The sequence below is a fragment of the Ctenopharyngodon idella genome, chromosome 20 (assembly GCF_019924925.1).
Source record: "Ctenopharyngodon idella isolate HZGC_01 chromosome 20, HZGC01, whole genome shotgun sequence".
Lineage (NCBI taxonomy): Eukaryota > Metazoa > Chordata > Actinopteri > Cypriniformes > Xenocyprididae > Ctenopharyngodon > Ctenopharyngodon idella.
In genome coordinates this window covers 27,676,266-27,702,014 of record NC_067239.1, presented here as the reverse complement: position 1 = coordinate 27,702,014, position 25,749 = coordinate 27,676,266, and the positions used below count along the sequence as shown (strand labels likewise).

General features: G+C 37.3%; 1 protein-coding gene across 5 annotated transcripts in view; it reads left to right on the top strand.

Moving 5' to 3' along the window:
• The window catches only part of runx2b (RUNX family transcription factor 2b), a 53,352-nt gene extending 37,293 nt beyond the window's left edge, over positions 1-16,059 (top strand). For 3 of the 5 annotated variants that reach the window (XM_051875607.1, XM_051875605.1, XM_051875606.1), the window contains 3 exons: positions 4,101-4,274; positions 6,601-6,762; positions 13,087-16,059. In XM_051875607.1, coding sequence (XP_051731567.1) covers positions 4,101-4,274; positions 6,601-6,762; positions 13,087-13,574 — 824 coding nt within the window. In that variant the 3' untranslated portion in view covers positions 13,575-16,059. Of the gene's footprint in view, positions 1-4,100; positions 4,275-6,600; positions 6,791-13,086 lie in introns of all 5 variants that reach the window. The other 2 variants (XM_051875610.1, XM_051875608.1) reach the window with 2 other exon arrangements.
• Positions 16,060-25,749: the final 9,690 nt, after the last annotated feature.

Here is a 25,749-nt window from a genome sequence, read left to right as displayed (position 1 = left end):
GTACATTTGACAACCCTACTCACAAGTAATTTGTAATGTCGAGACTATCGCCGTCAGAACGGGAGACAAACCCAGAAAGAAGCAAATCTTCCATCATGCATAACTATTAATGTCTCAAAATCATGCGTTAGTGCTTAATTGTCATTTTAAACCTAGCCATTATCTTTTTTCACTTTTTTCTAATTTTTTTTGATTGAAAAATAGAGAGAGGACAGGAAGTGATGGGAAGAAGAGGAAGAAACAAAAGCAGGAAATGTTGCAAACCAGACACAACATCCTTTAACCACAAGTCCAAAACTCCAGCCAACAATTTTTCTCAAAAAAAGAATAAATATAAATGATATACTGTCATAGCTTTTCACATAATTGTGAGGGAGAGACCATTATTGAGTTATGAATTATATTTTATCAGATGTTCTTTATTCAAAACTGACTTCCAGTGTCAGCTACCCTGAGGCAACCTGTTGGGCTCAACAGCACAAAGGTGCTTGTGATCTCTCTAACACTCGTTCCTGGTTTTGTATTTTATCCACACCATTGGGATTGAACCTAAAACCTTTGTGTTAGCAGCCCAGATTGTTAACCACTTGGCTGCCCCCACCCCCGAGAGATACTTCTTGGGCGAGCAAATGTAACCAGATACATTATCCAAACTGAGGTGGCTACAAATTCTCCATGGACAGAATCAAAAACAAGCCACTTAACATTCCAGATGTCTTGCTGAAAATTCCCATTGTTTTGCAAATTTATCTCTAGCATACCTATTACCTGTATGTGGTCTGCTCCGGTGATTCTCAAAAATGTATATATCACCCCTTGCAAGTCTTCAGGGAGGCTTTTGCAGACTGGATCAGATTCAGTACGGATGCACACTGAACACTCTAAATTTATTGGTGATTAGAGTCCGCTGTCTCTCGGAGCACAGAACATTGTGTTTTATATGAATCACTGTAAAATAAAGCCGCACAAAGCACATCTTTGTCCATTTTATTTCCCCTAGCAGGATTTATGTCAGTATCACTGTCTGGATTTAGCTTGTCACAAAAAATTCTAGTAGACAAATTGGCTTTGTGTGAAAAGGTATGGTTTGCTCAAATGCTGTACTTCCTGGGAGGTTGAATTATGCTAGCTTTTAACTTTTACATATGTCACATTGCTTGCAAGTTCAAAGGCGGAGTGCAATGCAGCAATGTCCTGAAGTTACACTCAGAGTCAAACTAATGATTTTTCCATTAGCTGTAACGTTTTCATTGTGGTGAAATACTTTATTATTGTGTCTCTATAGTATTTCATGCTTCTACAGAAGACGTGCGTGATATTAAAGGTGAAGTGTGTAATTTCTGCACCATTTGGGGAACCAAATAGAAGTAATGAATGAATGTTTTTAGACAGGTTTTTCCAAACACTTTTTGTGCATTTGGTTTGTAAATCACACTGCAAAAAATTATTTTCTTACTCTATTTTTGTGTTGTTTTCCAGTACAAAAAAATATTTTAAAGCGAGATACATTTGTTTGAGAAGCAAAATGACTTAAAGGGGTGGTTGATTATGATTTCACTTTTTTAACTTTAGTTAGTGTGTAATGTTGCTGTTTGAGCATAAACAACACCTGCAAAATCACTAACTCTAAAATTTACATAAACCCTGCCCCCGTGAACATGCAGCAAAGGGGGTGAGGCCATGTTGGGCTGCTTTAGAGAAGAGGAAGAGTTGTTGTAGTAGAGTGTTGTTGCCATGCCATCATTTTACGCTGGACTGCTTCACAAACGAGGGTCAATTCAACGCTGGATTTGCACAAAAGATTAACATGACGGCACATGCTAGTCGATGAGTTGAATCAACTCCACAGCAACTACATAAATTTATCCACTAACAGTTCAGAAAGTCCAGTTTCATTCTAAAAGTTGTGACTTCTTCCTGAGTCTCTCCATCAGTGTCCGACTCCGGTTTGAACAATGTAAGGCTGAACACCGTTACTGACAATCCTCCTTTTGGTTGTGTGAGATTCTCCAGCTTTGTTGTTGTTGAGCAACCGAAGCGCGAGCTGTTAAATCTCCACCCTCTTTTGGAAAGTGGCCAGGAGCAGCAGCTCATTTGCATTTAAAGGAACACACAAAAACGGTGTGTTTTTGCTTACACCCAAATAGGGGCAAATTTGACAAGCTTTAATAAATGATCTGTGGGGTATTTTGAGCTGAAACTTCAGACACATTCTGGGGCATTACAGGTCCCCTTTAAGATATTAAGTCCTGTTTTTTTAAATGAATGTATCAGAATTAGGTGAGTTTATGCATAAAAACAAGTAAAAACATCTGTCAATGGGGTAAGAAAAATCAATTTAATTCAAAGGGAAAATCATATTTTTGCAGATAGTCCCACCCCCCCCAAAATGGCATTGTAAGTTGAGAATTTAGAGTGAAATAACTCCAGATAACTCACTGCAGACAGTGAACGTGAAGAGAAATAACATAATCACAGATTTTTGAAGGTGCTGACAGTTAAGCACAGATTTTTTAGAGTAGCTGAGATGAAAGATTGCCCCTCTAAATAGAGTTACTTAGAGTTGTCTTTGTATATTAAGATAGGAGAAAGTATTTTAAGATTTAAACTGAACATACTTCACCTTTAAATACAGGTTCATATATTCTAGACATACTAAAGTACTTTAATGATTTGATTATGAAAATTTTCTGAGTGTGTTTGCTGCTTCTCTTTGTTCTCCTGGCACAGGTCGGTTAGTCAAGATATAGAGGTAGCTCGTTCTTTTGCTGCCAACTGGAGCGCTGCCAACTCCAGCAATAGTTTTTCTCTTTCTCCTGTTTGATATTTACTTTACGGCCTTCTCAGAAAAAACTGCTGCAGTCTGAGGGAGACACTGGGCCATTTTAATGTGGAAAAAGGGGCTAGTTGTGTATTGGGCCGCGCTGCTGTCTTATCCCTCCTCTAATTTGCCGAGAATAGACTTGAGGCTATAGACTCTTAAACGCTCCTGTTATAGCTTTCCAGAAAGGTGCTGGCCAGTGTCATCATGCATCCTACACAGAGAAAGCACATACGGTCTTGTATTATAAGGGTTTCGTCTTGTCTGGGAAGGTTGAGTGTTTAATGTGTGCCAACAGAATGTTGTTATATGCCAAGCATAGCACTTCATTGTCAAAGCCAAATCCCCGCCCTGATGGGACAGATTAATAGATGGTATTTTAAGAACATGGAATATGTAATATTTGACTTTTTTATGGAAATGAAATTAGATTCGGTTTGATTCCATATGGCAGAGTCACGGTAGATTGTGGCTTGAAAGACTCAAATGCCATGGGGCATAATGAAAGCTCTTATAAAGAGGGGAAATGGAACACCTGTCTCATAGTGAAACCTATGCCATACATATACATCATAGATTGGCTAAGTTTTTCTACTAGGAGATATAATCAAGACCCACCAAAAACTTTTTTGAGTGCAGGCTGATTGGTCTTTAACATGCAGTCTGCAAGCAATCACATTATTACCGCAAGGCACAAGCTGATTGGCCTCTGCTGATCCTGCAGCCAATGAGATTGCTCGCTCAACATTTAAATTGTCTGGTTCATTGTTTGCTGTAAGCTAGGACTAGCTAGAGTTGTTCTGAAACCCTCCACCTCCCCCAGCTCCACCTGCCTTGATCTGCTGTGGATTTATGCGTCTATTTATGCAGCAGCATCATATCTTACATCCTCACAGCAGCAATAATCAACAGCAGCAGCAATAACATATTCAATATTAAATATTATACTGACTTTTAACACTTACGCAATGTCATTTAAAGATTGTTGTGAATACATTTAGGATAAGAGTAAATGCGGTTAATTAATTTCTCAAATTATCTTTATCCGTAGTTTGTGAATCTTTTTGAATGATTCAAAAGAACTCGTTCATAAGAATCATTTGTTTGTGAAATGGACTACATGATGTAGTTTTGATTTTACATGCAGCCTGTGAGGAGCAGAAGTGCGAGTAACAGTGCTGTAATATGCGACGCACTTATGGTGTATCTTGTGAGAAATATGTAAATACAACTGATGATGTGGTCAGCAGTTTTATTAATGGCAGTATGTTGATTGCAGGGCACAGGCCAAAGTTGGATGACTCACCGAAGGCCGGACTGTTCTCCGACCGTCTCAGTGAACTGGAGCGTATCCGGCAGACCACCATGCGGGTTACTGTGCCAACGCAAACTCCACGGCCCTCGCTTAGCAGCCCCAACTCCTTCACACCTCAGGGGCAGACACAGATAACAGGTATGAGATAGAAACGCACTGCGTATACTATTCTATTCAGAAAGGTCCACATTTAATGGTAGGGTAGGCTATTTCGGAGTGGCTAGCAATATCAAGCTAGCTTTGAAAGCATGAGATCCCACCCTCCCTTCAGAGCGTCTCAAAAGCCACGCCTCCTCCAAAACACATGAACGCACAGAGCAGACTCTGCAAAGGCATTAAATTATCTCACGTCTCAAAGCACATAACATTACAATAATAATGAACGTAAACAACTTACAGAGCTCTAGTTGTACCACCTGACTGCTGCAGATTCATTTCGGTGTTGATAGTGTTGACATAGAAACGCAGAAATCCGAGTCTGAGGTTCTGAACAGTGGTAGAACTTCATGGGTTGCCATCTCAAAATTCCGGTTATGACATGGCGTGAACGCAGCAAAAGATCATTGAGCTGATGACGTGTGATGTCTGAGCGAGCAGGGTGTGCGGAGGTATGGAAATACATATGCTGATAGGCAGGTAGGACATCCTATCATTGCATTTGGACCGAATGCAATGATTGTATGAACATTTTTTGGTCCCGAGACTTCCACAGAAGATATATATACATGTTTTAAAATTTAGACCATTTCTATTATTGATTGTTTAAAGAAGTGACAGCAAAAAAAAAAAAAAAAAAATTACAGTATATTCATTTTATTAAAAGTAAAAAAAAAAATATATATATATATATATATATATATATATATATATATATATGTGTATATGTGTGTGTGTGTGTGTGTCTGTGTGTGTAAACATACATATTCAAAATACATATATGTATGTATGTGTGTGTGTGTATCATATTTAATTACATTGTGATAGGCTACACCATCCATGGTTTGGAGAATGGATGAATGTATATCATATTTAATTATTTACATTTATGCATTTGACAGATTATTTGTATGATCTGCACAAAAAACCACATGAATGAACCAAATGATCCTTTAAGTCACCACTAACCTGTCAGTCACAATTTTTGTTTCCTTCAAGTCAAGTCATCACTTGCAGCGATTATATTTACTCATCCACCCAAGCATTTCAGCATATGTGGTGTGTGTGTGTGTGTGTCACTGTTAGTTGTCTATCCGTCTCAGCACAAAGTGGTTTATCTAAGCTGAAATCGCACACTGCAACATGATGGACAAGTGGAAACCGAGTGCGGACAGCCTAGGGCAGTGCGTTGTGTCACTGTGAGAGAACAGGATATCACCTGTCCTTAATTACTGCTCGGAGAGCGCATGTCCTGTACTCTGGGTCCTGTTACTGTACTGCTCCAAACTCTGTATGTACAAGCCAAGTGACTGAATCTGAGAAGGAATGCACTGCACCTTGTTGACTTTAGCAATTATATGCTTGCTTTTAAACTGATACTTGGCATGACAGAGTGGTTGAATTATGAGGCATGAAATATGTCAGCTCAGACAAATATTTGTGAGCGCATTCATTTAAATGATTTACCCAAGGGATCATATTGTATTTGCTAAGCACACAAGGCAGAAAGACAAATATAAATAGATCAAAGAATGCAAACAATTAAATTTTCAGTTTAATTAATGTCATGATATAATGATTATTTAATTGCATATATCAGTGTTTGAGATAATTCAAATACAGTGGTGTGCGGTAGTGTTTAAAATGAGGAGGCAAAGTCCTCACAGTTTTTTATCAAATGTAAATATATGTCCTTCTTACGCTTAATTTTACTGGTTAAATAAATATAACATAAAAAAGAGAGACCAAATACAATTCTATTTTGTATTTTTACACTAAATATGCAATGTTCTCTTTATTAAAACCAGGTATAATTTTCATCAAGTTGGTGTTTTTACGCATTTTTGCATTTATTCCAAAATTCCATAAGTCGTCATGTTTTCAGGCCATTTAATGTTTGATTTTGACGTGACATAAAGCAGTAATATCTAAGTGGCTGAGGTGCTTACTTACTTTTTTAATTAGTCTTCCCATTAATGCAATCATTGTCTTCAAAAAACAAGAGGCGGGATTTATCTCACTAAACAATCATGTCCAATCATAACCGATTATATCCAGTCATAGCACGATGGAGGCATTGCCGCCTCTCACGTAACTTTGCCCCATTCATTCTCACTTACCCCCCATCAAACTCACTGCACGCTTTAGGGGGTCTGTTAAAAGTCAATGGGATCAGCGAAGGCAAGCCTCCCGCTGTAACTTTACCTGCGGGTGTTGCTGTTGGACAGTGATACTTTATAAAAATGAGTGACTTTTACACTTCTTATAATGTCACATTTTGTAATATTTGCATTGTTTGTGCCTTTAGATCCACGCCAGGCTCAATCTTCCCCACCTTGGTCATATGACCAGACGTACCCATCATACCTGAGTCCCATGGCCTCCCCCTCTGTGCACTCCACCACTCCACTCTCGTCCAGCCGGGCCACGGGGCTGCCCTCCATCAGCGATGTGCCCAGACGCCTTCCAGGTAACCTCCAGCCTCAGACCTACAGCAGGTGCGCCCCCTACCCCTCGCGTCCGACACTGCAGTGGGCAGGGGGGTGGGCACGTGTTTTATGGTGATTTGCACATGTAGAAAATTTGGGGTTTGTGTGATTAATGAATCTTTGATTAAGCACCTTTTGAAAGATATTTGAAAATTAAGGTGTGCATTTACTAAAAAAAAATTAATATTTTAATGACACATTTTATAAGAAATTTTTAAAAATCTTAAATTTCACTTTTTTTAAAAACAAAAATATCTCTTAAACTACATTTACCACCTATCATCAGACAAATGGCTCTAAATTTTGTGAATGATCCACATTTGAGCCTCATTTGCATAAAAATAAACAAAGAATTACAGTAATGCAGTCATGGTGCTATTTGCTATTATAGTTTGTATTAATATTTTGAACTAACTTTTGTTTTTATATTTTAATTTCAATTTTAAGTTATTTTGTTATGTGCTTTTGTCATTTTTTTTTAGTGAAAAAGATGCAGGTTTTTGCACTGAAATGTACACAAATGTGTTGCAAATATTTGGTAAATTCGCTCCTAAATGTGTTGGATGAAAGTTTAATCAGATTAATGAGAAACACACATGAACCTAAAAAAAACAAAAAAAAAAAACAAGTGTGGCTTCATTTTGGAAGGGCTATTTTGTGAAATTATCATTTTTCTGTAATGGTCTGTCAATCATATTAAACAAATCATAGCTTTAAATTTCAGAGTCATAATTCGTTAGAAACACAATCTCAAATTCGCTCAAATTTTATTAGGTAATGGTCCTGTAGATTTGTAAACGGAGCCGGTTTTAAAATTGGACTGCGCCATGAGTGTATTTTTAAAACTCGGGGGAAGGAAAAAAGGTTTCCTTTGCTCCTCTTTCCATAGCTTTGATCCTGCATAGTATATCGTTAATAACAGACCAAGACATAATAACAGGCCAGTGGCGGGCAAATAAAGCCGCTTTATAGCGTTACGCTTCCCAGAGAACCTTTGGGGAATGGAAGGCCACTCAGTGCCCGAGTTGCACCCCATAAGATAATTTGACCTTGTGTGCCCTACAACACACCTATATACCCTTTAAAGAATAAATGTAGACAGACAAGTTTCTATTTCCAAACACCTGTTTGAGTCAGTGCCAGGTAAGTGTTTTCATCCTCTGTCATTTACCGCCATACTACACCCTCGCCCATTCCTGAGAACCTGGACAGGCTTAAAGTGATTAAACAAGAATTTCCCTCACCTGAGCACTGGCTGGCAGGTTCTGGATGCCTGCCACCTGCCTGTCGTGTTTAATTAATTTAGGTATATCATCCTTTCATGTGATGCTGGCGTATGTGAGCTTTTGTTAATAATAGCTTTGATGTCAGATAAGGACACAGCTCTTTGATGTTTCCCACCACTTGACTGTAAGATTAACAGTGCAAAAATTCATTGTTGATGTCTTCTGTAAGATATAAAACACTTCAGGAATATTAGTCTTTTAACACTGCAAGTGTGTGTTTGTGTTGCAGTAGCGGTAATATACTTTCGTACTCAAGGGGGCGATAGAGTTACCTTCATATGTGACATTAAAGGCACAATATGTATGATTTTTGCATACCAAAAATACTAGAACAATGTTATATTTTGTTGACTTGTGTACTTAACATTATTCCAAATGTTTCCAACAATGTTTAATTCCAGAGAAATACGCAATTTTAACCAGTCTAAAGGCCCGTGTCAGTGCGTCGCATGTCAATGACGTCATATCCATGTTACTCTCAATTTCTGGTTTTACTTTTGTAGAAACCATGGTAACACCAAAGACGATTTAATATATTATGTGTTTTATTAGACAGGTGAGCAACTGCTTGGAGACCTTTTTATCAACATTGTTATATTGCTCAACACCAGGGTTGCCAGGTTTTCACAACAAAACCCGCCCAATTGCTACTCAAAACTAGCCCAATCGCGTTCTGGGGGTAAAATCTGCGTTTTTGGCGGGATTGCCCTGGTAAAATTCACATTCCAGGGTCTAAATATCATGTTAGTTGGGGTCGCTTCAACCCACGGACATGAAAAACAACCCACGGCAACAGTGATAAAGTAGGAAAACCGCGGACTTGGCAACACTGCTCAACACTGTTAGTGTGAATTGTTTGAATCTCTTGTTTTCTTGATTTACCACAAGTAATGCAATTCACCACAATGTTTGTACATTGCACCAGAGACAACAATATTTTGTCAAGTGGCTAACATAGCAAAATTAGAAAGAGCTTTGTTTGTAGTAACAGTAATACAGCATTTTCTTCTCCATACAAAATATTTTAAAATTAATTGCATGCCATTTAGCAACACAAGTCATCCAGCTTTTATTAATATGATATTTTAATATCAATCTAGCTTACTGCAATGTGCAACAAGTAGAGTAATAACATAACTTTCAACACGCTCAAATGTATTTTTAGTATGATTGTTTTGACCAAAGTCAAGTCAAATAAGTTTTAATAAAGTCAAATAAAGTGACCTGTATGAGTAGTAATTCAGCACTTTGCGGCTATTTCATTAGAATGAAATAAAATAATGTGATTTTAAGTGATCAAACGTAACTGTGACAAAGTTCAAGTTCAGGGAAGAAGGAGGCGGAAACCGGCAAATGTTAAGCGTAACTTTAGTCGCAAAATAAACATAAACAACAAAACAAAAGGAGCGGCAGCTGCCGACTGTGGCATATAAACATAATAAAAGCTCCAGAGCTCCTTCATGGGACTCGAGACCGGTGTGTCGCGCAGGTATGTGTCTTACGTTAGCATTCACTCCATCAGCCTCAATCCGCTCCCGCGGCTCTTGGAACCACCCTGCTCTATATCACAATACCGTTAAAAAAACTTAAATGCATTAGCACGTCCATGAACATGAGTCCCATCAGCTGTGGAGGTGAAGATGACAACTCCCATGATTCCACGCTCATCCACGCCATCATCAAGATACGTCTTTATTGTTTTGAATAAGCGACCTAGCAGCGAAGCTTACATACTTTAAACTTGGGTTATTGTGTTATTATTTAAATCATTAGCTATAAGCATTTTAAAGGTAAAGTGTGTAATTTTTTGTGCCACAAGTGTGCAAAAATAACTGTTTTCAGACAGGTTTCTGGAAAACTGCCATTAATTTTAAGGGAAATCAGTCTACCAATGTCTTGCGTATTGTCTCCAGTCTCCACATATTAAACTGAGAGTTATTTTTACACACTTTAACATTTACTTTAAACTAACTTTTTTTTCTTTCTTTTTTTAACTGCTGCATGACAGTACCTGAAAGACAAAATTTGTAAATGATAACAGATTATGCTAACATCTGCTAGAGCAGCACTTGACACAAGCACAATGCAAAAAAACTTGTTGCATTCAGTGTTATTTTAGTATTATTTATATACTGTTGCAGTTTTTATTAATATTTTAAATGAGCTTTTATTTTTATATTTAATATTTGATTTGATTTTTTTTTTTTGTTACAACATTTTTTTTTTTACATTTCTAAATAGTTTTAATTTTAGTTTTATTTAAGTTAGTAATTGTACTACTTCAACTTAACCTTATCAGACAGTTAGTAAGGCAGCATTTCAATTTTTTGTTAAGCTTTTATTTTATTTCAGCTTTGTTTCAATAGAAAAAGAAAAAGTTTTTAATAGTTTTAGTTAATGATAACAACACTAGTTACATTATGAATTGAGGTCTGATTCATTTCAGAAAATAATAATGCATGAAATCGATCTCGAAGCATGTGTGTCCATATACTGTCAAATTTAGGAAGTTAGAGGCTTAGCTTTTATAAAGGGTAATAATAGGGTAAAAACTACTGCACTGTGTTGTATGGTGACATCATACCTCATGTAGACGTGACTTAAACTTGTAAACTACCCATAATTGTTTGGTTCACCTGAAACTAATCACTCTTGCCAAATAAATCATTAGCTTTACAGGCATAGCATCTGTTTTCAAGACCAGCGCCATCTCGTCTATGGATTTTTGGTGACTAGCACCAGAGAATGTATGTAAATAACTTTTTTTGCTTTTATCATATGGCCTTTTATTCAGAGCACAGGCTCTCTGTGTAGCCCGGGGCAAGAGAACTATTATCGTCAGCCGCTCAAACCAAAGATTTTGAATATAAAAGAAAAAGGGGTTGGGGTGTAGAGGAGAAAGGAGACACTGCTAGCATTAGCGACAAGCCTTGTCTCCGCAAATCGCCCACATTTAACCATGCCACCCAGTCGGCCCACAGGCGCAGACATGGTGACAAGAAAGACGCCGTGTGATTTATGAAAACAGCTCCGCGCCAGGGAGGCGAGGCCGTTTCTTTTTGTTCCTTTCACCCCTTGGCACTAGCGTTATAGCTACAGACCATTAGTGGTTTTTGATTTTTGGAGGGAAATAAAGAATATGTTAAGGACAGAAGGGCAGATGGACAGTTTTTGCCTGGGTTTATAATGCTGAAGATACCAGAAGCCCACAACAGTGCAGACGTCTGTCTCTCTCGCTACGATGCTGTTTCGCGCCCCTCTAAATGTTTCCAAATGTGTGACCGATTATGCATCCTGGTTGTGTTTTATGTGCGGCAGCCAAGTGATGCAGAAACACACACACACACACACACACACACACACACACAAACACACGTACACTTTTGTATGCACAGAAACAATTTAAACATGCACACAGAATACAGAGGCATATAAATAGCCCGGAGACACAAATGAACTGAGACATATAACCGCACACATGAATACACATACACATGAACTTGTCTGTGACAAAGAGGAAAAACCACAATGAAGTTAAACCAACTAATCGATAAACTGTTCTTCTCTGTGTGTAATTTAAAGTTAATGGTTGTTTTTTAATAGCTACATTCTGTCATTTAAATTCAGTTTTACCTTTTATTTAAATGTAGAGTGTTTTATTATTTAAATAAATTTGTCATATATATATATATATATATATATATATATATATATATATATATATATATATATATGTAATACATTAAAAACAGTAATATTGTGAAGTATTGTCGCAATTTAAAAGAACTGTTTTCTATTTGAGTCTGTTGACTTAAGTCTTCATTGTCACATGTTTAGTTAGAAATCATTCTAATATTCTGATTTGGTGCTCAATTATTATCCATTAGTATTGCCACTCGATTATTAATAATGGTTCTTATTATTATCAGTGTTGATAAAACAGTTTTTTTTGCTCAATATTTTTGTGGAAACAGTGATACTTTCTTTTCGGGATTCTTTGATGAAAGAGCAGCATTTCTTTGAAATATAAATCTTTTGTAACATTATAAATGTCTTTACTGTAACTTTTGATCAATTTAATGCCTCCTTGCTGAATAAAAGTATTAAAATCATACATAACCCAAATTTTTAAGTAGTACATCGCCATTTCCACAGAAATATTAAACCACAAAAACTGTTTTCACTATTGATAATAATAGGATCATGTGACACTTAAGACTAGAATAATGATGCTGAAAATGGCTGCTTCAGGAATAAATTACATTATTATTTAGTGCATTTTTCAAAAAAAAAAAAAAAAAGGAGCCTTGGTGAGCATAAGAAACTTATTTTAAAAACAATTTATATACAGTAGATACATGTCAGTGTATGTGTATGCATACAGTGTGTGTATGTATGTGTGTGTGTATATATATATGTGTGTGTGTGTGTGTGTGTGTGTGTGTGTGTGTGTGACCCTGGACCACAAAACCAGTAATAAAGGTACATTTTTTAAAATTGAGCTTTATATATCATCTGAAAGCTGAATAAATAAGCTTTGCATTGATGAATAGTTTGTTAGGATAGGACAATATTAGGCCAAAAATCTGGAATTTGAGGGTGCAAAAAAATCCTTAGCAATGCATATCCACTCACAAAAAGTCCTTAGCAATGCATATCCACTCACAAAAATAAATTTTAGATATATTTATGGTAGGAAATTTACAAAATATCTTTATGGAACATGATCTTTATTTAATATCCTAATGATTTTTGGCATTAAAGAAAAATCGATAATTTTGACCCATACAATGTATTGTTGGCTATTGCTACAAATATACCTGTGCGACTTATGACTGGTTTTGTGGTCCAGGGTCACATATATATATACATATATATACATTATTATGTATACATATATATATATATATATTATTATTGTGTCATCATGTTGTTCAATTCTGTCACTTCTGTAGTAGTAGTAGTATTTCAATCCTTCCATCCTGCTTTGAAAGTAACCTCAACATTTGTTTCCTGTAGGTTCGACAGATTTGAGTCCTTTTCCTGGCCAGTTTGAACGTCAGTTCCCCGGTTTCTCCTCACTCACTGAGAGCCGATTTTCCAGTCCCAGAATGCACTACCCGGCGACCTTCACGTACACGCCCACCCCGGTCACCACGGGAATGTCTCTCGGCAGCGCTCATTACCACACCTACCTACCACCGCCGTACCCCGGCTCCACCCAGAGCCAAAGCGGACCCTTCCAGAGCAGCAGCACACCCTATCTCTACTACGGCGCCTCCTCTGGCTCCTACCAGTTCTCCATGGTTCCAGGAGGGGACCGATCGCCCACCCGGATGATGCCGCCTTGTACTAGCGCATCCACGGGAACCAGCCTGGTCAATCCGAACCTCCCGGTCCAGGCTGACGGAGGCGGGGGGGTGGAGGGAGACGGTAGTCATAGCAACTCCCCCACTCTGCTTAATCCTGCTGGTAGAATGGACGAAGGCGTGTGGCGGCCGTATTGATCGGAGCGTGGAACAAACGGCATGGTTTTAAAGCACAAACCTTACTAGGATTTTCATCCTATCTCGCTGAGCTACTTTCCCTCGCTATCATGAGTATTTATGAGCCTGTTGAAAGGGAAGTATTTTTTACATTACATTGAACTTTGTTGTTGTAATAACATTGCTCTGGACTTTTTGACCTCTGGGATTCATTGTCACAGGCAGGAGAATTTGGAATTGAAGGAATAGAGATGGATCGAGTATTTCATTACCATCATGTTATTATTTACTTGTCTTGGCATGTTTTTAATATATCATTTAAAGCACTGAACAACATCTGTATGACAGTTTGTGATCAAAATCTCTTTTTTGTGCTTTTTTAACTTAAGCATTTAAGTTATACGTATTTGATAAAAGGATTTAAAGTAACTTATAAAGCCATAGATTAATTAATGTATTTGGAACTTGAGTCATAGAGGGAATATTTTTGTAAAGCATCTATGTTCAAGTTAATGCAACTAATTTAGGGTAATTTAAATTTATGTGCCTTAATTGATCACACAGAGTTGTATGTTTAAGTCTAATGCGTTTAAAACGAAATGGGGTCTCTGTGTCTAAGTACACTACATTTGTAAGCAGTTAATATTGCTTGGTACCAAATGCTCTTTCACTGTTTGAAAGCTTTAAACCAAAGAAACAGCCATGGATGCTCAAAAGTGTTTGCCAATGTGCTAGATCAAGCTTTCTTTGAGTAACGTGCATGTGCTGGGATAATTTATTTAGCTTTTATGTTGCTTCGTCAAAAGTGGCTGCGGTTTCCAATGAGGGGAATATTGAAGTTTCTGGATATATATTGTACACAGATATTCTTTTCCCAATAACTGGAGTGGTTCATATGCTCAAAAAAGAGGGGGTAGTACACTTATGGCACTATATTACCCATTACAACAATGCAGCGGGAGTAAATCCCAGTGTTTTTTTATTTTATTTTATTTGGTATGTATTTTTAATATAGGTTAAATTTACACTACCATTCAAAGCTTGGGTTCTGTGAGATTATTTTTAAAGAAATTAATACTTTATTCAGCAAGGATGCATTTAATTGATCAAAAGAGACAGATTTCGATATCAAATAAATGCTGTTCTTTTGAACTTTCTATTCTTTAAAAAAATTCAGATAAAAGAAATGTATCACAGTTTCCACAAAAACAACTGTTTTCAACATTGATATTATTATGAACTGTTTCTTGAGCAACAAATCAGCATATTATATATACAAAGATGGCACACTCATATTACTATGAATGGGAGAAAGTGCAAAGCGCAATATGGCGGAATAGTCCCGCCTTCTACATTAAAGAGCTAATCAGCAGTTGCTAAAGTAATTTTTTGTCATTATTTGAGCATTTAGAAACAAAATTTATGAGATAGATTGCATTGGTGATTTCAAATATGAAATTCAATCATAAGCTTGGTAAACAGCTTTGGAGAATTTGATGTTTCCCCATTCAAAGAGATAAGAGCTGTACTTGCATGACTAAAATGGCTGCCTGAGAGGCGTTTCAAAGATGGCCGCCACTTTGATCAGAATGATTTCTGAAGGATTATGTGAAAATCTTACCGACCCCAATCTTTTGAATGGTAATGTAGCTAAATTCTATTCCATGGATGGTACATTGTCAATTTTTCCAATGAAAATGTTCATTATCAGGTTATAAGTGCACAAACTAGCTTCATAATTTCAGATTATTAGTATTCCGTTAGTTTATCCATCATCGACAGATTAACGTACCCAACTGCAATAGTGTACCAGAGTTATATTTATCTAGTGCCTTACAGTTGGAACTATACAGACCTCAACAAAGAACTGAAAGCTTTCCTCAAAGCAGTGCTTTAAATAAAATATGGCTTGTAAAGCCCATATTTAAGCAATTAAAAAACCAAAAGCTCTTAGCTTGAGCAGGATGTGTTTTTGTCCTTATTTTCCTGAACATTGGTCCAGTATTGCATCTCTGGTAGGACTGGTCATGGTTCATTTTCCAGGCCCGGTTCAGCATTCCTGGTTCCTCCGTCATCCCGACGGAGACACTGCTTCAAATCAGGGCGTCTGCCTATAAATTTAAATAGCTGTGAGTGTGTACGAAATGTTTACATCCTTCAGAGACCATGTTGTATATTACAGGAGGTAAATACACCACCCTAGTTTTGTTGAATTATTATCTCATTTCTTCTTTTGTAAATTAGTATTTATCTGACAGGTTAACCGAGGGCAATTTGTAGCAAATTTGTCTCTGGTTCTTGCATGCTTTGTTTCCTTTGCACATCTGTGTTTAAATTATCTTGCTTTTCTTCCCTGTGAAGCCTGTTCTCTTTTATCCACGGATAGAAAAAGGGTTTAAGGGGAAATTATCATGACAACAGTGAAAGAAATTGGCTTTTTTTGATTGTTGTATGTTGATTATAATAGTTTTCTTTGTAAGAGAAATAAAAAGAGATTTTGCAATGATCTCGTCGGTCTCAAAAGTAGTATTCTATCATAGTTTCCTGGCATTACTCTGTTCCTCTTTAAATATATCATCTCCGTCATTAAACTTTCTCCTCTGTCTCTTTTCCCCAGTTTGACGTTGATTAAAAGTCACATTGGGGCTTTAGGGAAGACTAATGGCCAGAAGTCCATGCGCTGGGTTGTTCCATTTACATACAGTTTCATTGCCTTATCAATGAACCTTGAAGATACCTGGCCGGAGATGAAAGCTGGGAAGCAGCTCAGGGTTTGTGCACTACTGTAGAACGCACTGACTTGGAACAAAGTCTGGATCAACATTTGCTTTGGATGGTCCTGGAAGCGCACGGCTGGTCTCAGTGCTGCGTTTGTCTCTCTGGTAGTGATGTCTGTTAAATTGGGGCTGTTACACATTACTTGAAGACATAACAGGCATAATCAGAGAGTGATCCATCTCCATTTAAACCAGGAGCCTTCCTGGGATTTCCATGAATACGAACTGAGTGGGAAAAGCACGTTTTAGGTTCACACTTCAGATACATCCAGTAATTAATGAGCCAGAGAGCACAAGGTCCTTTATCTGCAACAAAGAAGTTGTTGAGAATGTTTTAAATGTACCCAAATTAGATTTTAAATCCCAGATTTTCAATGTGCTCCAGACTTTTGGACCCTGCTGTATATTATTATTAAATACAGTGCAGTGAAATCTGAAGTAGTGTTGGGTGTGTTGAGTATTAGAGAATGTGCTGTACTGTACCTGATACCATATTGTTCTTGGTCAAGCAAAATTCCCCCAGATTTTCACTTTGATATCAATCTTTCAATTACTGTCTACTAAGTAAGAAACAAGGAGAAAGAGAGACATTCCACCCACAAAGCAGTCAGCACCTCTGTGTCAAACAACCGAAAGTCTGTAAACGGTCTGTGTTTGAAAGGGCCCACTAAATATATTGCATTCTACTAATATGCCCACCAATGCTGCAAAAAATTAATTCTCTTAATCGGTACTTCTGTCTTTGCATTAAAAAATGTCTAAAAATCTTTAAATAACTTTAAACAAATAGTTTAAACATACACTACCACTGAAAATTTTGGAATAAACATTACTCCAGTCTTCAGTGTCACATGATCCTTCAGAAATCATTCTAATATGCTGATTTTCTGCTCAAGAAACATGACTATTATTAATATTGAAAACCGTTGTGCGGTCTAATATTTTTGTGGAAACCGTGATACATTACCATTTAAAAGTGAAAAGAAATTAATTTTTTTATTCAGCAAGGACTTGATCAAAAAGAACAATACAGACAATAATGTTATAAAAGATTTCAGTTTCAAATAAATGTTGTTCATTTGAACTTTCTCAAAGAATCCAGAAAAAAAGTATCATCTTAAAATATTAAGCAGCAAAAACAACACTGAAGTCCATCAATTCAACAGTGATGATAATAAAAACCATTATTAATAATTGAGCACCAAATCAGCATATTAGAATGGTTTCTGAAGGATCATGTGACCCTGAAGACTGGAGTAATGATGCTAAAAATTCAGCTTTGCATCACAGAAATAAATTACATTTATATTTTACATTACATTACAAAACAATTTTCACAATATTACTGTTTTTACTGTGTTTTTAATCAAATAAATGCAGCCTTGGTGAGTATAAGAGACTTCTATTAATGACTTATTAATTATTCCAAAACTTTGGCCGGTAGTATATTTCAGGTAAATTTACCTGAAAATCAAAATAAGATATTAAGTTAATATATTCATTTTCCTGTTTCCTATTACCTAGTCATTTTTAAAGTTTTAAGCACAAATTTGGCACAATTTAGTGACATTTATGCTTAAAACATGATTGAAAATCTATAGATAAATATTAATTTAATAATCCTTCTACCTGAAACTCTTAAATTTAGTTTTGTTGGTGTAACCTAATATATTTAGGTTGATTCAGTGATGTCAAATAATACTGCCTTTATTCTTTTTTTTTTTTTTTTCCCCCAGAGTAAAACAGCTAGACACTATTGTAACATCATCTCTAAGATGATTCTTAGCCAACACTTGTGTGAAACAATCGTCTCTGTTAGTGTTGTTTTTAATAATCAGATTTAACACTCTGAAGAGGTCCAGATACAGTCAGCTGCGCCATCTAGTGCTTTAATTTCACTGCTGTATTCCAATTTTGCCTTTTGGAGAAATTGAGCCATTGCTCAGCATGAGCTCTGTGTTGTTCTTGTGCAAATACTAATTCATATAATCTTACATGAGAGGGTAAAGGCTCCTAAATAATCCATGATCATTGCATAAAAGATAAAGTACATTTATTTATTGAGCATGACCTCTATAAAGTTGTTTTCAGACAGTTCCAAGGTCAAAGTGCTTTTAAATATGACATATTTAAGAAACTTCTGAGCAGTTTTGGTAAAAGTACACTCAAACCCACCATATGATAATCAAGGTAGTGGTGGACCAATCGGCTCTGATATCAGTACCATGGACAGCTACCAGATGAACAATAGATCTCATTGTTAAATCTATATGTTTGTGCCAGGAGGCTTGAGTTATCTTTCATCTAACTTGTCGAAGGCCGCTCAATACAAGTGAGCGTCTCAGTGAAGATCGACTTGCATATGATGGACAGAGTTCAGCCACATGCCAAATATTCATGCAAAACAGCCTTTTTCCATAGGATTGAGCCAAACACTAAAATGTGAAATATTTGGAAAGAAACTCCATCTTGAGTCTCGGCCAGTCACAGAGGAGCAAAGACATGTTTCTCGTCAAAGAAACGGCCCTATAAACCTTTTGAGGTGACTGAGTGTTAATTGAGAACTAATGAACTGGTAATGCAAACCGGTCAAATCACGTTTCCAGAGATCTCGCATGATGAGTGACATATAGTCCCGGTGACATTATACCTATTATTTCTGATACTGTATTTTGGAAAACGCTGGAGCTGATGTTGCAAGCCAAACCGTTTTATCGATGCCCAGGTCTGGTACTCATTTAGCCCTGTCTCCAAATATCCCAATGCATGTTATTATATTAATGACAGATTTTATGGTTTATGACTGGAAAGTCAAACTTTCTCGATTTCCTGTGGAGCTTGTGATGATTTATATGGCTGAATGATAAAACGAATTCTCTTGACAGCCGAGGACTTGCTAGAGCTTCTGTGGGTAAAGCCGGGCTCAGGAACAGCAGATTGAGCTCTTATGTGGAGAGATATATCGCATGATGGAGCACCGAGAAGAAAACTCGGCTGTCCTGGTTTCGTATGCAGGCACCAAGTCATGTCTTAAATGAATTAGGGTCCTCTCAAGCGCAACTGTCTCCGCAAGCAGCCACATCCTGCCACTACAGGAAGAGCAACATTTCCATACTTAAATGAAAAACTGAAATGACAATCTGTTTTTACTGAGGCTGTAATCACCCTTTCTGCTCACCATATGATTCCATGTTAAAAGCTAATGAAGAAAATCTCTTTTACAGCTCTGGCTTTGATCAATCAGTTTTGAGGAAAATAATAATACAGCAGACTCCATTATTCAAAATGAAATATATCTGAGTAATAAATGTCTCATCTGGAAATTGTACAAAAAAAAAAAAAAAAAGGAGAATAAAAAACTATACTGACAAAAGGGGTTATTCTATGAAACAGGTGCCTTTTTCAGTTTGACAAAGTGAATTTAAAAGTACGATTCTGTAGGATTTTCAACATATAGCTACAAAATAAATAATGTGTTTATGTGTTAGTTTGCTAACACATAAACACGTGGGAATTTAATATATTTTAAAACAACGTAATGCTGGAATTTCTGAGAATTTTCACTTTTCAAATATCAGTTTCTTACTATACAAAACCCTTGTTATTAGCGACACCGGTGGCCGTTAAATGAACTGCAGCTAGCAACGTATTGCTCGTGCTCGTGAGTCGTGCACAGAAGTAACTGAACGTGATTAGGCCCCGATATACTGACGGCAAATTTCTTTTTTGTTCTTCGCTTAGAAGTAGCGGTTAGAAGTGAAAAGAAATACCTTTGCAGCGATAACCAACATGAAGACGCCATCCATGCTGCTGAGAGCGACGTTTAGATGAATATCGGCGAGAAAACACTGCAGCAGTTAAGAAAGCATTTGATTATAGCGATGTGGATATGTTTGCAGAAGCTCTGTAATTTACCGGCATCATGTCGACAATGAGGTAATTAAAATTACACTGTTATGATTATTTGAGACTATAGACTATATAGATATGACTGTGTGAGATTGAAATAATCCATTTTCTTTGCATAACAGTACACAATGGTCCTTTCAGCATCAGTGTAGCCTGATTGAACAGAAGAAATTCTCTGGAGAGAGCGCGTAAACGTCATATCCCTTTGATTTTCCCGGCAAAAACGTCCCGAGTCTTTCACATAAAAATCAGTCTACAGGCTTTCATAGACAACCTAGGAAGTCGGGGAAGGTCTCGTTTTTTAAGTTTAGCTACAAGCTGTTCACGTATTGCCAATAAAAATGCAATTAATACTTGAAAATACATTAAAAAGGGGACAAATATGATAAACTCAGGGTTACAACTTTTTTAATAACAAATAATACAAATTAAATACATAAAATGTAACACATATTATAAAATAATAATGCAGCAGACTCCATTATTCAAAATGAAATATATTGAAATAAATGTCTCATCTGGAAATTGTACAAAAAAAAAGGACAATAAAAACTCAGTACTGGAAAAAAGGGGTCGTTGATGTATGATTCTAAGTTTGATAAAGTGAATTTAAAAGTACGATTCTGTAGGATTTTCAACATATACAAGATAAATAATGTGCTTATGTGCTAATGAAATGCATTGTGCCATCTTAAAATAAATACATACACTCTTAGAAGAAAAGGTTTAATAGAGTTCAAAATAGAACCCTAGGGTTCTCGACTCAATTTTAACAAAGGAACGAGAGGGATACAAATGACACCCGTTTTGTAGAATAACCCCAAAAGTATCTGATTTCTCTGTGTTTGTGGATCTGGAGCAGTTCTGTATGACAGGGTGAGTACTAAACCCCACTGCTCTGCTTTGATGTCCAGTTCGTCTGCCAGACTGGAGCTCTGCAGAGCCAGAAATCCCTCTGGTTAGGTCGTCAGCTTTCTACTGAAGCCACAGGCGTGTGCCTGTCAGATCAACCATCTCCATCAAATCCCACTGCATGTCAGTCACATGGCAACTTCATTACGATTGTGAGGAAAAACCTGATATTTTGTTTCTCCAAGAAAAACCTGGATTTATGTTTCTTCCACTTTGTCCTAATAAAAATGATATAATGCATTTATGTCAGAATTCTGGAGACCAGTTCATTCTACTAGACCACAAATCAACAGTAAACTTTCATGTGATCCTAAAAACTAAATATTACTGAAATCCAGAGAGGAACTGCAAACATACAACCAAAATGAGGCTAAATAGGGTGACTTGCAAGAGTCTTAGAAGTTCAGCAATAATATATGGTTTTGTATACTCAATAAATCTGGCGATATCCATTTTTTACTGTTGCGAGCTTTAGAACTGACTGTTGTTTATACGGTCAAGTCACTCAGACACTACCAGACGCTCATTCAAACATTGATTCATTCTCAACTGTCACTGATTGTGGTAATTTAATACTTTGTTCATCTGGTTCACAGTCAAACCTTTGTTTGAACACACTAGTGTACAGTTTAAGATGTGTGTCTGCTGTGCCACAGACACATTGGTCAAAATGTGATTAGAATGTTGTAAAGCTGTAATACCTCCATCTGCTGGACATGTTTTGCAACGGCTAAATAATAATTAAAAAAATAAATAAATAAAACGAGGGTGATGAAATAATGACATGAAATGATTTCTTTCCTTCTTTACTAGAATTAGTAAATTAGAATTAGAATTTCTTATACTAAGTGTCAAATGTAGGCTAATAGCAACAGAAAGAGCAAAAAGCTGCAAGAAAAACCAGAAAGGCCTAGCTTACCTTAAAGTCCCCCTTAAGTTTTTGAATATGTTAGCCTTAATGTTATGAATAAGCCGGTGTGTTCCAAAACAATGACAAAATTCCCATTTATGAGATATAAGCATTCAAAACTTACAGTCTCTCACTTCCTCTGAAATGGATCACGGATTTCCATGACATCACATCACACTTCAGCTTCTCATTAAATCTTCTGTCCAATCAAATGCTTTCTAGAATCTGAAGTCCTGCCTCCTCCTACACTATCAACAGACACTGAAGCTGCGGGTGAAATCGGTCATTTGTTCACACATTTACTAGTTTCTACATGGTGAATGGCACATAGTGCAATATATAGAGAATAGGAACTGATTCAGACAGTGTAAATATGCTTTCCATAGACACGAATGAAGTCCGTTTGTGTGTTAGTATAACGTGAACCGCCGCAGCGCGAGCACAGTCTGCTCTGGCCCAGAGACACAAGAGCACAGAGCAGATCATATCCGCGAGTCGGCTCAGACCACGAAAGGTATCGGACCCATCTGAAAGAGGAGATTAGGAGGATAAACGGTTAGATATTAAAAGGAAACAGAGATTTTACTGAGTTTAACCGCTCTGGCCGAGCTGTGATATAAACGAAACGCTATTGGCTATTTTAAAAAAGGGGCGGGGCTGTTCGATATATCGCCCTGTCTTCCTGTTTCAGTTGAAATTACGTCAACACATTGAATAATACTGCGCGTTCCAAGACACTTCAGCGGGCCTTTAAGCTAGGTTTTAAACTTGGCATAGGGAAGTGACTAGTTTGCTGTTACAATACCTTGTACAGTTCATACTTTTAAGAAAATGTAGCTGTTAAGACTGTTGTAGAAAATCCTTTGGCATTTGGTAAAAACTAAAATGTGTAAATATCTAATAGTTCACACCAGGGTTCACGACACTCAGGATCACGTGACCATGGCATAAATAAAAAAGTTGCTTCCATGAAGAAATGACTGTGGTACAGGTAAGTTATGTACACTTCGCTAGCAGGCTAAGGCTAGAGTTTTTCACTTGTTAAAGACACATTATCATTTAAAATTTAATCGAGCATTTAATTTCGAATTAAAAACAAAACACATATTTGAGAGAGACTTTACAGTGAAATAACGAATGTAAATGATGTAAATTTGATCTGTTTTTCACACAAAACTATCACAATATACAGTATCTCACAGAAGTGAGTACACCCTCACATTTTTGTAAATATTTTATTATATTTTTTAATGTGACAACACTGAAGAAATTACACTTTGCTACAATGTAAAGTAGTGAGTGTACAGCTTGTATAACTGTGTAAATTTGCTGTCCCCTCAAAATAACTCAACACACAGCCATTAATGTCTAAACCGCTGGCCACAAAAGTGAGTACACCCCTAAGTGAAAATGTCCAAATTGGGCCCAAAGTGTCAATATTTTGTGTGGCCACCATTATTTTCCAGCACTGCCTTAACCCTCTTGGGCATGGAGTTCACCAGAGCTTCACAGGTTGCCACTGGAGTCCTCTTCCACTCCTCCATGATGACATCACGGAGCTGGTGGATGTTAGAGACCTTGCGCTCTTCCACCTTCCGTTTGAGGATGCCCCACAGATGCTCAGTCCATCACCGTTTACCCTCAGCTTCTTTAGCAAGGCAGTGGTTGTCTTGGAGGTGTGTTTGGGGTCGTTATCATGTTGGAATACTGCCTTGCGGCCCAGTCTCCAAAGGGAGGGGATCATGCTCTGCTTCAGTATGTCACAGTACATGTTGGCATTCATGGTTCCCTCAACGAACTGTAGCTCCCCAGTGCCGGCAGCATTCATGCAGCCCCAGACCATGACACTCCCACCACCATGCTTGACTGTAGGCAAGACACACTTGTCTTTTTATTCCTCACCTGGTTGCCGCCACACACGCTTGACACCATCTGAACCAAATAAGTTTATCTTGGTCTCATCAGACCACAGAATATGGTTCCAGTAATCCATGTCCTTAGTCTGCTTGTCTTCAGCAAACTGTTTGCGGGTTTTCTTGTGCATCATCTTTAGAAGAGGCTTCCTTCTGGGACGACAGCCATGCAGACCAATTTGATGCAGTGTGCGGCATATGGTCTGAGCACTGACAGGCTGACTCCCCACCCCTTCAACCTCTGCAGCAATGCTGGCAGCACTCATACGTCTATTTCCCAAACACAACCTCTGGATATGACGCTGAGCGTGTGCACTCAACTTCTTTGGTTGACCATGGCGCGGCCTGTTCTGAGTGGAACCTGTCCTGTTAAACCGCTGTATGGTCTTGGCCACCGTGCTCAGTTTCAGGGTCTTGGCAATCTTCTTATAGCCTACGCCATCTTTATGTAGAGCAACAATTATTTTTTTCAGATCCTCTGAGAGTTCTTTGCCATGAGGTGCCATGTTGAACTTCCAGTGACAAGTATGAGAGAGTGAGAGCGATAACACCAAATTTAACACATCTGCTCCCCATTCACACCTGAGACCTTGTAACACTAACGAGTCACATGACACCGGGGAGAGAAAATGGCTAATTTGTCCCAGTTTGGACATTTTCACTTAGGGGTGTACTCACTTTTGTGGCCAGCGGTTTAGACATTAATGGCTGTGTGTTGGTTTTTTTGAGGGGACAGCAAATTTACAAGTTGTTATACAACTTATTTACACTGTTATACAAGCTGTACACTCACTACTTTACATTGTAGCAAAGCGTCATTTCTTCAGTGTTGTCACATGAAAAGATATAATAAAATATTTACAAAAATGTGAGGGGTGTACTCACTTCTGTGAGATACTGTAGTTAAATAAAGATGTATGAAGCTCTGCTCACACAAAAGTCACTTTCAAACCAAGTAGTTTTATGTTTGTCAGCGCGGCGAATTCGCGTAACCAACTTGAACATGATGAGTGAAATCTGACTGGACAAATTTCACAGAGTAACGGTAAATGTAGCCGCACATTCATTATGTAGACAAGAGCAGCAGAGCTACTGGTACAATCCTTCTAAGTTTTCTCTTAAAAAAAAATAAAGGTTCCAAAAGAGGGTTTTTGCAAACATTTTGGGTTACCCTAAAAATCTTTCAGTGAACAGTTCATAAAAGAACCTTTTTTTTCTCTCAGTGTGAAGTACATTTAAATAATCTAAAGAACATTTTTCCAATATAAAGAATCTTTTGTGCAATGCACAATATATTTTCTTCAACAATAGATGCCCTTAAAGAAAATACATTTTCTTTAAGAGCGTAGAAAAAAATAAAACTCAATTTGAATGACAACATTTTTATTTTTAGTTTAATTAAAAAGTAGCTAATTGACAAATCCAAGCATCTACTCTAGAGACAGTGAGCCACTGTCTCTGTAGGGTCTCCTCCTTGAGGACTTGTGAATCACTTGAGTCTGTACAAACAGATTAGAGTTACAGCTCTGAACCAGAGTGAGACATGTTTGACATTAATGCCGCATTGTATATTATCAGAAACGCTGAATGTGGACGCAGAGATCCAAGGCGGAGAATGTTTAAGAACTAATTACGAACCAGCGAGGCACAAGTCCTATAGCATATTTTCTTACTTGTGTGGAAAAATATAGCAGGCTCCATTTATTTTTCTGCACTGTTATTTCTGGATGGCTCCTACTTCGGGTAAATAGTCCCGTTCCCTATTGTAAATCTGA